Consider the following 14,290-nt stretch of genomic DNA (forward strand, 5'->3'; position numbering starts at 1 on the left):
TTGGCAAAGCTGGAAGGGCAAGTCATCCTGCTGTGTAAAGGAGAAAAGAGATTTTATGTGGCTAGGTCAGAAAATAATTTTAATTTATTGCTCAACATTTTTAGTTACATTTCTTGTTTTTGAGAAATTACTCCCAAGCTGACGCACATTATTCCACACCATTCAGGCATTGAATGGAGTGTTAACTTAGGCATTCCATGGTCATTGCAAAGTAGCTTTAGAAAATGTATTTGAGACCTGGTAGTGAGTGAGTCCTAACAGTCCTCCATCATCACCTCCCCCCTCCCTTCCCGTTACTGCAACCAATTGCAAGTGCAGTTGTCCTGTGGAACCACGAGGTGGCAGTCTTGTATTGGTAAGAAACAATTTAACTTCCACTCCTCAACTCCCCCAAATATTTTCCCATAGAACAGTATTGTGCATTAAGTACACTTTCCAGGTAAACAAGCCTGTTTATTACATACTATACTTAAGGTATAAATATGAATTTAATCCTGTTGTGATAATCTAGTCACCATATGATAGCTCTTCCTGTGGGTGATTGGGATGTACCTTTCTCCCTCAGTATGCCAAGAAACACACATCCCTTTGCTTTAGTCTAGTTGGCATGATTGGGAATTCCCTGACTCTTAGAAATTGCCTGAATAGCAGTGAGAGCTGGAATTCCCACTACTCTAACTATTAATAGTGGTTCTCATTTGGGGCTAGCACCCCGAAAGGTAGGTCTGAGCTTGGTTAAAGTGGGAGCCCGTGGCAGAGGTAAATGGAGTCAGAAGCCAAATAGCTTCGGGAATGTTTACAAGGAGAGATGGGGATTTCCTGCTTCCCTCTCCTACCAGTGTGGTTTTTGTGTGGCTCTTCATGTTATCCCCTCTTCCTTCTCTCAAGCTAGAACCTCCTTTGTTGTTTTCCTGTATGGTTTCTGATCAGGGTTTCTCTCCACGTCTGACCTGCTGTAGAATCGAAGACAGTCCCTGCTGGCTCCTCAGTCTTTCTGAGGGGAGGCTAAATTGCCACTTTATAACCAGTCTTTTTTCGTTAGAACCTATAAGGAAAAAGAGAGAGATAGCAGAAAGGTGCTGAGCAAATTAATGACATTAAAAGTGGCCTGTAACTTTTACATGGTAGGGCAGCCTTTGAAGCTTCCACGTTAGCAAATCTAGTTTCCCTTTAGTACCTAACTACACGCATGATTTCACCTGAAGCATTTGCGGCAGCCGGGATAAAGCTCTGTAATCTAGTTTAATCTGATGGATGCTGGGAGTATCTGCTTTCTATTTCTAGTTAAGCCACTCCCTTGCCAGGTGACCCTGTCAATCTGCTTGGTGTGTTGTGCCTTCACTTTCTTGGAATGAGGTTTGCTAATTTATTAGTATTAGCCTTGCTTGGGGAGAAAAGGGGCATTGGTATACAGGGAGGAGGGTTCAAGATACATTGTCAGGAAGGACACAGAGGAGATTGAGTGGGAAAATAGAGGAAATGCAGATTGGGAAGTGAGTGGAAAAGGTGGGGAAAGGAGGCAGAAATCCAGGTAGTGAAGAAAATAATTATGTACTATCCATCTTAAGCCACAGTGAAAGGATGTCATAGAGATCTTTCATGTAATAAAAGAAGTATTTCCTTGTAGAGCAGTTGTTGTCCCTGGATGTGAATGATCACAGGGATCCTGGGTGCTGCATTACCGTCTCAGACAGATCACTTTAGCACTTACCTTCTTTGAGACTCTGCTTCCGCTCTTACAACATGAGGAAAGATTTTTAAGTCATTATTGAGTTCTAAAGTAGGTCACATTTTGCGACTTTTCAGAAATGACCCATTTTATGGAACTTTTGATTGTTCAGCATAATGGATGATAAGCATTTTAGCCCTCGGGTAGGCTTCTAGTGAATGTAACTAATTCATTTATTCAGTTGATTCAATGATTCATGCTGTAACTCCCATCAGTGGTCCAGGGACTAAAACTAAGCATTTTACATAGCTTGGTGGGAAGAGTGAAGGAAAAAATTTGACTTTAGTGAGATTCCAGTAGCCAACAGCATTGTAAAATTTGATACCACCTAAATATCAGCTATATCATTTTCATTGAGATACATACTTATTCCTTTCTCGAGTCCCAAATTTATGATTTTAATTTGAAACAATTTATTATCTAATTCAAAAGTTCGTATTATCCATGTTTGTTTAAAAGCCTAACTTCCATTCAGTTTCTTTTAATTCGAAAAATGTTGGTCGAGGCCCATCTGTGGAGAAGAAAAGAAAGGGAAAAGATCAAACTCCACAAAACCATTTTTAAAGTTTTTCATATGTACAGTGCAAAGTTATCAAGAAAGCACTGCTTTCTTCCTCCCCTCAGTTGTGTGGTGGGTGGAAGAAAGAAAAGGGCGTGAACTGTGGTTGCGCAGCTTCATCCTGGTAATTTTACTCAGACTTCTTACTCCTGTGACCGTTGGCAGTATTTGCTTCTTAAATGAGGAAGCTGCCGGGACAACACATGTGCTGGCAGCTGGCTCGCTAGGCTGGACACACAGACTGTAGTGCTCCTAGCACACTCCCCTCCTCCCCACGGCAGCGGATTCTGCTAGTGATGGGCATCTAGTTTCCTCTTCCAATTCTTTTGCCATTTAAGTCTAAAGTAGCACCACTGCAGGCTGTGAAGAAATTCTGGCTGTCTTACTGGTTGTGAGGGTCTCCCTTATTTCATCCCCGACTCTTGTAGCTTGCCTGGTGCTCTGACATCACCCTTTTAGTGCCTCCGCCAAGATCTTCTGTTCCAGGCTTATTATCAGTCCCATGTATTTTCATTAAAAACAAAAATCAAAATAAAACATGTATTGTATCCTTCTTGACTGGGGAATGCAAATGGATTTTCCAAGCAAGTGAAGCTAACTACATACACCTGAAGTGGGTTGTTTTTTGTTTTTTTTTTTTTAATTATAACAGACCTATATCTCCTACCATGCATTTCCTGGCCCTCACCCCTTTACTCTGAGTAGAAAGCTCAGTTTTTTTTCAGGCTTTGTTCTAATACGGTGCTATAATACTGTGCTTTCCCTAGAACTTGTTTGGTTATGTATGACTTTTGCCCTTAAAGTAAGAGGCTTCTGTCCTTCTTAAATTCTTATACTTATTTTTTCTAGTTTCATTTGCTTCCCATGTGGACTGCTTGGTGTCGTGGGTGTATCTGGCCATAGCGGTAACCCCCCTCCCTTCCTTTTGCCACTCTGATGGCTGGATAATCATGACTATTAGAAAAACAGCTAAAAAGATCATAAAGAACTCTTCTCTGAAAGTACCTGCTCATCGTTTTATGGACATAGTTACATCAGCTTGGCTACCGAAAGCTGTTTTCCCTGGTTCTCAGAATGTTATGGCCAATTGAAGACTAACAGATAGGTGTACCAAACTCAAACAGAGAACATATAATTCTTATTCTGTTGAGTTTTTGATTGTCATTTTCCCTAATATCTAAGTTTATCAACAGCATTTGCTATCAGTTGACCTTAATTCAGAACTGAGACCAGTAAGTTTTCAAACTCAGTTTATATATATATATATATATATAAACATTTTTTTTAATTCAGAAGTGGCCATGATTTTATAACATTTATAAACTATTCAACCAGGACCATTAACTAATAACTGTTTCAGTATCACTTCCATCTTCACATTTTGATCTGTCTTTAAATTCCTTTCCATTAGTCTCTGACTCTTAATTCTTCTCTGTGTTTTGTTTTCCAGATCAAATCCAGAGCAAGGCCTGTAACAATCCTGGTTTCTACACTTACTTAAGTGAACTTTGCTAAAGGATAAAAATTTCTGATACAAGAACTTATCACCAAAATCTTAGAAACACTTGCACCTTCATTGGTACAGCTTACTGTCTCTCCCAGCTTGGCAGTTTTTCCTGTGATGTTTAGATTTGTTTTCAGTCTCTGCACGTTCATAGTTTGACATCTGTTCTAGAAGTGCAATCTTGCATGTACCCTCCCTTCCTAATCCCTCCAGCATTCCTTTTAATTGAGTTGCTGTATAAGAGATCTTAATTTGCATTTCTTTGAGGGTATCTGTTTCATTCCAGAAGATAGGTTAGGGAAAGATGGCCAATACATATTTTGAACTAAGTATAACTCCTTTTTCTGAAATAGAAACTGCCATCCTGAATGTGCTCAGCAGCACAAAATAGGTTATGCTGATGACAAAGCTAAGAACAGATCTCTAGACCTCCTGAGGGTTTGTCCACTTCTCCCCACCATGACCAGTTTTATTCCCCACTTTTCAGGTTCGTTTTCTGAGTTCCTATCTGGGATACGTTTCATTTTGTTCTTAAGGAGGTTTCCTTTGGGGTCTTTTGTATGGGTCTGCTTAATAATCAGAACCAGGAGAGCTTTGTTTCTAGCTCAGGGAGAAAGGAGAGAGTAGCACAGAGCCACAGAGGAGCTTGTCCTTCCTGATAGGAACAGGTCATACTGACTGGACCATTGAATCTAGTACTGCTGCCTATGAAACTGGTTATGGCGCCTGGCTTTGCATTAAATCGAAGGGTGTTTTGTTTTTTAATTTCATGGAGTCACTGAGCAATATCATATTTGAATGCCCCAGTGATAGTCAGTGAACTAGAACCTTCTGGGTCATGCCATTACTTTACCAAGTCAGTTTGCTACAGGAAACTAAGAAGACAAGTGAGTCTGTGACATCAGAACTCAGGTTTCCTACTCAAAACACAAATTCCTATGTCTGACCCAGAGCTTCACTCCCCCAGAGCCTCAAGTCTTTACATGTAGCGGTTACTTTTTAAAATGTGTTTACCATGTAGTTGACAAATGGGAATAGAAATGGTTGACTGCTTACGAAGTATTATTGGTAGAAGTGGAAATTCCAAAGAAGTGAATTTTAAATTAGTTGGTTTGTGGGTTTGAAATTAAGTGGAAGAGTTTAGTGTTTTTAATAAGAATCGTAGATCCTTTGGACAGTGCTTTGCCAGAAGCCATTTAATTTCCTGCTTTTATTATGTATCCTTTTACTTAAAGATGGTAGAGCTGTAACAGTAAAGAACATTTTAAAGAGAAAAATCTGAAATCCTTTCATCCTAATATAGTAATTTTTATTTGCATATATTCTTTCAAAATTTTCATTCATACAGTTAATTATTGAGCTCCTGTGTGTCAAATACAGTGTGGCCTCATTCATGTGTGTTTAAAAGCTATGTAGCCAGCAGCGTTTTTGTCTGCATTTCATAATCCTAAGTAACTCGCGTCTCCTTGAAATAAATAATATCTCTTTTATAAATGGGGAATCCAGAGACCCAGAAATCATACCTTGAAGGCATACCAGTAGAATAGCCAGCTTTAAAATTCAGTTTTCCTCTTGTGCTACATGCTCTTGATTTTTTTCTACGATCAAGAGAATGTCAAGGGTTCTGGTTCTAAAACACTTAACTTGATTTTTAAGTGATTTTGAATTTAATTTTACTTGTTAATTAAGGAGTTGTAGTTTGTGAAGGGGAGACAGAAAGTCAGTTTACAGAATTGTTTCTTTTCCAAAATTTTGCTTTCAGGATTGTCATAGTTTATATTCGTGCTCCTTATTTTAGAAAGAATGGTATTACTGAAAGGCACCATGTTGTTTTTCTAGGGAAGGATCTATCATCTCGGAGCAAAACAGATCTTGACTGCATTTTTGGGAAAAGACAGAGTAAGAAGACTCCTGAGGTATTAAACCACATACAGTTGACCTATGTTCTGTTTCAACACCGCTTGGTTTTCTGCTGTGCGTAGAACTATTTATATCTATTACCGGTGGTACTTTTTAGATAAACTTACCAAAAAAAAAAAAAACTTTGAGAGACTTCGTCGTACAAAGGGTAAATGTGATCCTCTTAATAATAGTAGCTGGAAGATAATATGCTTTACAAGGATTCTGAAAAAGGATATGAGTTACCCGCTTTTTCCCTTGTGTGAGGACTGGAATAAACTTGGGGAGGAATGCTTTTGCTGGTAAATTCAAAGGGGAAAATGTCTCTCCCATGCCAAGAGAGAGGGTGGTTGCCTGCAGCGGTTTTGTTTCTCTGCTCGGACTGCATAATTGTTTGGGATATAGCTTGGTGAGGAACAGTATTATGTATGTAGTCCTGTTCTGGTCTGTTCCCTTTTAAAAGTATTTTGAAAGTGTTGGATCATCACCGAGAATCTGTAAGGGATTTGGATATAGTATTTCCTCCATTGTATAATGTTTGTTTGTTTCAAAACTAGATAGGAATAAGGTGACTAAACTGTACCCTAAATGGGATGAGTCCATAATTCAGAGTCTTCATTAGTTAATTGGGCTGTGTAATACAGCACAAAGTTTTTTGTGCCATTTCCAAAGAGACAGTCCTGGGTTTGGATGTCAGAATTGATGTTTTGGAATACGGGTTTCTGGAGATAAAGGGATAATAATTTAAAATTGATGTTGTCTCCAAAAACCTGCAGTATGGTTACTATAGCTATTACTCAACTAACCCGATATGTCGTCCTTACAGTTCTTTATTGGCTCCTAGCCAAGGCCCTTGATGATGATAGAACAAAAAAGACTTGTGTCATTTATTTCTGATATTTCTCCAGACTGACAGGAATTTTTCCAAGGCAGTAGCTATTTGTTACTTCATATTATTTTCAAAGACTCTAGTTATTAGATATCGTGCTTGGTGATTTTCTCTGCCGGTTGCATCTTTCAGCACTTTATGCCCCTACACCTTTAAGCAGTGAGGACTGAGGAAGCAGGCCTGGGCCCCACTGGCTCGCTGAGGGGTGGTGTCTGTAGGTCTCTGCTGAGTCCTGTCCAAAGCAGGTGGGTCATTAGGGAGGAGGTGTTCTGACACCAGGCCACACTGAATGCTTCATTCACGGAGAGGATGTTGGAAAGAGCTGAGGATCATCAGACAACCCTACTTCTGATTACACCTTTCCCCCTCAGTGGTTACTGTGTGACCTGGATTGGATCAGGCCCTCTGCCTTGTTCACTCGCGACTTTGCATCTGTCCTGGGGCATCTGGCTGGCTCAGTCAGTTAGGTGTCTGCCTTTGGCTCAGGTTATAATCCCAGGGTCCTGGGATCGAGCCCCATGTCAGGCTCCCTACTCAGCGGGGAGTCTGCTTCTCCTTCTCCCTCTGCCCCTCTCCCTGTTCCTTCTCTCTCCCTCACTCTGTATCAAATAAATGAAATCTTTAAAAAAAAAAGAAAAAAGACTTTGCATCTGTCTTATCTGAATCTTTCTCTTGAATCACTCTCCTTTGATCATCCTCAGGAATCTCAGTGTCCTCAGGATGTTCTGTCACCTCCGCTCTGCCCTAGCTACCCCTCCCGTGGCCACACCTTGCACCTTTGCATCAGCCCCATGGTCCACCTGGGATCTCTGATGATAACCTTTCCGTTCCAGCTCACTCAGTCTTTGATTCCCGCTATGCTGGCATTGCCAATCCTTGCATTCTTGGGTTACTTGACCCTCTTTTTTCTCTCTGCTGCCAGCACCTACTGCCTGCGACCCTGGTCTTTTCTAGCACTCTCTTTGAAATTTTACAATTGAACAGATGAGGGAAGGAAGTATTACTTATGGGCTTTTGGTAGAACTTTAAAAGGACTTATGTGGTAAGCACAGGAAAGCGCTTTTTGTTACAGGAGATTAGAGGTTTCTAATCCTCTGACAGATGTCTGTCATTAAGTCTTGATGTTAGGTGCCATGAAGTTTTTCAGCACTCTTCAGCATTACTTGGCTTTTTGGTGGTGTAGTCATTCATGACCATGTTGATGTGAGGCTGTCTTTGCAAAACCTTGGAAACAATTCCCTGGTACTAGCCCAGGGAATATCTATTTTGGTGCAGTTGGTGTGGAGAAGACCAGCCTTGATATAATACTGTGTTTTGTTTAAGATTTATATCCAGGCACTTCTTAATCTGTCATCCTAGCTTAAGGTTTTCCTCTTGTTGATGCATTTAATATCCTGATTGTTTGGTGAGGCAGTTTCATATCAGGGTCCAGTACTTGGTCTGTAGCCGTGGTTCCCAGCAGCACTTGCACTCAGTCACTTAAGGAGCTGTAAGAAAAATGCTAATGCCAGGTGCCAACCTAGCCCAGTTAAATCCAAATTTGGGGTCAGGGTCCAAGAATACATATTAAAAGGAGAAGAAGAAAAGTCATTTTAATTTAAAATAAAGCCTACCCAGACGACTCAGGTGATTATTAGGAGTAAGGATTGAGAGCCACTAGAAGCCCTGATATGTAACATTTGGGAGAGCTTCTGGCTTTAGGGTTACAAATATTGCCTGGGACAGGGCTTCTGAAATCTTAATACATACACAGATCGTCTGGGAATTGTGTTAAACTGCAGATTCCAGTTCTTTTTTTTTTTTTTTAAGATTTTATTTATTTATTTGACAGAGATAGAGACAGCCAGCGAGAGAGGGAACACAAGCAGGGGGAGTGGCAGAGGAAGAAGCAGGCTCCCAGCGGAGGAGCCTGATGTGGGGCTCGATCCCACAACGCCAGGATCATGCCCTGAGCCGAAGGCAGACGCTTAACCGCTGTGCCATCCAGGAGCCCCCAGATTCCAGTTTTTGAGGGTGGGGTGGGGCCCAAGAGTCTGCATTCTGAGAAGCTCCCAGGTGATGCTGATGCTGCTGGTCACACTGCTGCCTGCACGCATGAGTCGACAGGGCCTCTGCGGTATTTTACATCTAACGCATATCTACATGTACATATGAGATGGGGGATATTTAAATCTAATCACATTTTAAGACACCAAGTAAAAAGTATTTCTTTAAAGCAGAGTCACTTTTTTTTAGTTTTTATTTAAATTCCAATTAGAATACAATGTAATAGTAGTTTCACATGTACAATATAGTGATTTAACACTTCCGTACAGCACCTGGTGCTTATCACAAGGGCACTCCTTGATCCCCATCACCTATTTCACCCATCCCCCCACCCCCACCCTCCTGCCCTGGTGCCCATCAGTTTGTTCTCTGCAGTTGAGAGTCTGTTTCTTGGTTTGCTTCTCTCTGTAAAGCAGAGTCACTTTTAAATTGGAGTTTTAGATATGTGTGGATTTTCATATATAGAGTTGGCTCTCATTGAGCACACCTCTACCTCCCTGAATAAATTGTTGCTATGAAACCTTACCATGTTAGTTAACAACAGCCCTTATAGCCAAGGGCAGAAGGCCTTTGATAAGATTTGTTTGAAAATACCTCTTTTGGCTCTGGTTTGCAGTTGGAAGGAGTATCACTTTGTTTTTACTCCCTTGACCCCCATGGCAACATTGGCCTGAATTTACATTTGGCATTGCCAAGGTCAAGGTTCTACTGGAGGTCAAATACCTGAAGAATCTTAGACATCATGGCAGTATTGAACGTTAACGTAGTAATCCTCTGTGGGTACTCTGGATGAGGTGCTGATATTGATCTTGTCTTTGCATCTAGATTTAAGGAACCTTGGGCGTTGACCCACATCTAGCTTGGGCAACATCCTGCCTCTCGATTTAAAGCCAAATTTATTAATCTCTACAATCCCTGACTGTTGTAACAATAGAAAAGAAACTACAACCTTATGAAGTGTCTGTGTGCCAGACACAGCGCTAGCCACTTAGGATAGCATTTCATTTATCCCCAAAACAGTCTTGTGAAGTAGGCACTATTATCACCTTTTTAGCAATGAGGGAACCAACGCTCAGAAGGATTTGTTAGGAAGGTCCAAGGTGGCACAAATGAGATTTATATCCAGGTCCCTCTAACTCCAGAGTCATTGTCCTTTCCCCTCTACCACAATGTTAATTAACTTTTTTGCAAATAAATAAATAAATATCTACGTTTAAATGATTTTAGTTATACCTGAGAAGTTTTCTTTGAGATTTTGTCAAAGCCATAAGTAGTTAATGTTTTATCATAACTTTGTGGGAAACTGGTTGATTTTTATTCTCATTTTGCTGAAGATAGTGGTTCAACTTTCAAAACGTCACTGCCTTGCCTTCAGTCAGAACTGAACTCTGATGGGTTGAGAAGCATATTACAAATACCTGGGCCAGCTTTGGGAACAATTTTACTTTGCTGTTGGAACTGAATTAAGAAAGACCTAGCTTGAGTTTCTGGAGCATAAACGCTATGTTACATGTGCATTTTCTGGTCTCTCATATGAATTGAAGAATCTGAATACATTTATATCCAAGAGATAGCTGCAGCCCTTGATTAATAACAGATTTTTTTGGCCCTTTTTGCTTTAAAACTTTTTATTTTGAAGTAATTACAGATGCAAAGGAAGTTGCAAAGATAGTTCAGAGGGGTTCCTTACACCCTTCACCCAGTTATCCCAGTGATTACATCTTATGTAACTATCGCACAAGCTGAAAACCAGGAAATTGACATTGGTCCGATCCATGTGTGTAGTTCTGTACCACTTTACGACATTTGTGGATCCTGTAACCACTGTCCAGTTAATTATAGAACTATACCCTCATCACTAGCATCTTCCTCATACTACCCCCAGTTATAGTCACCCCTCACACACCATCCCAAACCTCAGCAGCCGCTGCTGTCAATAGAATTGTCTAATTCAAAGCCAAATGTTAAATGTATGAACCGTTTGATCTCTCACAGTTACACTCTGAGTCAGCTCACATCAGTAATTATCAATACCAGGTTTTAAGGCTGATCATAGTTTCCATGATCTACCTTGGGCACTTAGTGCCTGCTGGATTTTATGTCTTTAATCTTACAGATCTTTAGAAAATGCCTTGTAGAGATCAAATTGTTTGGTGTCTTTAAAGTCCAAAAGTATCAATTAAATCATTTACTTTAGTAATTTCAGAAGTATATGAAACTGTAAAGTGATGTATATGTACAAAGTGATACAGTTATTATGTGTCAGTATAGGAGAGCTCCTTGGGCAGTATGTCAGGGCACGCTTATTATTGTGGGTTGGTAAATTCCTCTAAATTGCATGCAGAATTTGTGGGCATATGTGCATGTAGGTATGGATATCTAAGTCCAACACTTTCATCAGATTTTCCAGGCAGTTCTTGACCCGAAAAGAATCATTAAAACCAAGGAATGGGGGAATGAATGAATGAATGAATGAATGAATAAATAAATAAATAAATAAATAAATAAATAAATAAATAAAAATAAGGGGCATCTGGGTGGCTCAGTCGTTAAGCATCTGCCTTTGGCTCAGGTCATGATCCCAGAGTCCTGGAATGGAGCCCTGTGTAGGGCTCCCTGCTCAGCGGGGAGCCTGCTTCTCCCTCTCCTGCTCCCCTTGCTTTTGCTCTGTCTCTTGACTGTGTCTCTCTGTGTGAAATAAATAAATAAAATCTAAAAAAAAATAAAAACTCTTCCTAGTTAAAAAAAAAATCACTTAAAATGAAAATTTTCTTTGTGAGGGTAGTAGGAGAGAGCTTTGTATTGTGTAGGGGAACAGAGCCTTCCTGTCTCCAGAAACAGTACTCTGACTTTCTTGGTGCTCAGTATTTCCTCCAGCCACAGAGACTATCTAGAGGCACTGGTGCCCTGTCTGAATCTGGCTATTCAGAACTACTTGCTTAAATAGTGAAGGATCATCACAAACTACCAATTACTCAGAAAAATTTTAATAAACTGCTCTGTGTGAGAACGGTTCGTTGTACATTTTTAATTTCCAAGTCCTTCATTTCCTTTCCTCATCATCTTTGTACTAGAAAGACAATAACTCTGGATTGGAGTGCACCTAAATTGGAGATGTATGCACTTTCTATGGAGACAAAGAAATGATCGAATATATTGAACTGAAATTACTAGGGCCCTATGAGACCTGCAGCAGGTACTTGTGCTGGCCAGTTGCCTGCCAGGAGTTATAGATAGGAGTGCGGGTGTGCGTGCGTGCATGCGTGTGTGTGTCTTTTCTCACTTGGTGTGCAAGTTGGAGTTGGAGACACTGAAAAACAAATTCCATTAGTTCCTATCTTGTTGAACTTCCTGATAGTGCTCCTTTTTTTTTTTTTTTTTTTTTTGCTTCTCTCATTTTTCCCTCCCCCCACCTTCCCAGTTTCCTTCCTCTATCCAGCTTGTTTCCTGATTCAGCCTTATCACTAGAGAAAATACTCCTAAACCATATCAAGGATTGAGAATGTGTTACCAGCATTCCTACTTCGTTTCTCTAAACAGCAGGTTTCTGGCATGGGCTCTTGGCAAAATAATTGTCAATTTCTTCACCTCTATAACCTGATTGAATTAGAAACCTTGTATTTCTTATATGCTCCCAGGATACCCCACTTAATGATTACTTTACTTGAATAATCTGACGGCTTTTGCTTTTTGAACCAACGTATGACTTATGTCAGTTACCACGAATCCCCTTTCTTTCCCATTTCTGACTGATTGTCAAATCTGAAAACTCAATTCCAAGCAGACTATTCTCTTTTGGCTAGTTGAGTTCATGGGGTATTTTTGACCATTGTTTTAGCTCTATAAACTGCCCTCGTTGTCTCATAAGGGAAGATTATTGGGAAAAGTAGAGTCCTTTTTAAAAAATTTTTTGCTTGAAATGTCCTTGAATCAAAAGGTATTCCTCCTTAGTTCCAAATGTTCATGTTAATAACTTATATTCGTGAATTAGGTGAGTTTTGTAAATGGTTTACTGGATGTGAACTCTTAAATTTAAATCTCTTTCCCTTTCTGCAGCCTCTATCACTCTGCCTCCCCCTCTCACCCCAGATCTGGGCATCAGGATTCAAAAGCTGGGCAGTCTTCTAATGAAGAACCTTTTAGTTAGAGATAAATTTAAACTAAGCCCACAAACAGGCCAAATAATACATTTAAGGTCTAAAGTTTATTTTTTTGCCAGCATTGATGACTTCAGTAAGTCTTGTCATCATTTTGACCACCCATAACAAAATCAAGATTCAAAGTAATCTCTCTAAGCTGGAAAACACTTTATTTAACCAAACTAAATAGATGAAATTTTATGAAGATATGTAAAGTCTCATTTAATCCTGCAAAGATCTCATTTGGTAGCAGATGAGAATTTACTAAGAGGCTAGGATTTGTAACCTGACCTCAGTGTTAAATAAGCCAGAGTATAGAAGTATGGCAGCTATCCTGCATATAGGCTTGGGCTGTATCACAATGGTTGTGCCTGAATGCTGAAGGCAACAGGTTTTTTGCTCATTTTCTGCACTGGTGACTGTATTTGAACTGTTCTTTGAGGCCTGGGTGCCATATTTTAAGAGTGTGTTCAGAGATTGGCATTAGGGACCAGAGTATCTGGAAAGCAGGTTATGCACAGGAACTAGCAAATCAGCAGTTAAGAAACCCTGCCTTGCCTAAAGAGAAATCCTGACTCAGAACGTCCAGACAGTTTTACTGATCTTCTAAAAAAGGAACAGAGTTGTTTGTTATGCTTCATAAGGAAGAACTAGTACTGATGGATGAAATACATAGACAGGTTTCTATTCAGAGAAAGGAAGCAGCATAGGTTGGCCAGCGATAGGATGTACCTTGCTGTGTGTTTCTGTGAGGACTTCTTATGATGGGTGAGAGTCTGAACTAAATGCATATGCGTACTCCCAAGTCTAAGGTTCCCTGATTCTGAAGGAAACAGAACACGTGAAATACTCACATTTGAAATGGTACTTGAAGTTTTACATTTTCTTAGACTACAAAGGAAAGAACATTACTTGGCTTCCTCTTCTGGATTCTCCTGTACTTGGACAATTTTGGCTTTATCTGCTTGTGTTCCTTATCCAGGAGATGTGAATAGTCTTTGGTGTGTTGAAGCAATAAACTGAATAATATTGAGGTAAAATAGCAAGTTGTCTTAGCGACTCAAGACTTAAATGTTGAGTGTAAAGGTGAAGTTAGCTGTCTTGGATGTCCCTTTTTTTTTTTTTAATCTGTTAACTCTGTTTTCTTATCTATAAATTGAGTGTTGAATTATATGTCCTTTACTAGATTCTGTTTTCCAGAGATTCTCCTCAGTGATATTTCCCATTCCACATACTCTTCCAGATTGACCCTTGCAGCTTTCTCATTAGGAAGTGGAGCCCAGTCCTTGCCCCTTCCATCTGGACAAGCTTGTGACTTGCTCTTAGCAATAGAGTGTAGCAGGGGAGGTGCTGTGTGACTTCAGAGGCCTTGCTGGCTAAAATACTTGCTCTTTACTTAAGCAGTCTAGTTGCCTTGAGGCCCCAAGCTGTAAGAAAGCCCAAAACCCAGACTAGCCCATTTGGAGAGCATGGCACAGAGATTTATGCAGGCCCCAAGACTGTGAAGAGAAAGAGGTCCTGGCCA

At 40.1% G+C, this 14,290-nt stretch overlaps 1 protein-coding gene across 2 annotated transcripts in view; it reads left to right on the top strand.

Moving 5' to 3' along the window:
* The window catches only part of PINX1 (PIN2 (TERF1) interacting telomerase inhibitor 1), an 80,791-nt gene that overhangs the window by 24,717 nt on the left and 41,784 nt on the right, over positions 1 to 14,290 (top strand). For both annotated transcript variants that reach the window (XM_008705081.2, XM_040626460.1), the window contains exon 6: positions 5,632 to 5,708. In XM_008705081.2, the coding sequence (XP_008703303.1) occupies positions 5,632 to 5,708 (77 nt within the window). The remainder of the gene's footprint in view (positions 1 to 5,631; positions 5,709 to 14,290) is intronic.

This window comes from Ursus maritimus, unplaced genomic scaffold, assembly GCF_017311325.1.
Source record: "Ursus maritimus isolate PB19 unplaced genomic scaffold, ASM1731132v1 scaffold_11, whole genome shotgun sequence".
Lineage (NCBI taxonomy): Eukaryota > Metazoa > Chordata > Mammalia > Carnivora > Ursidae > Ursus > Ursus maritimus.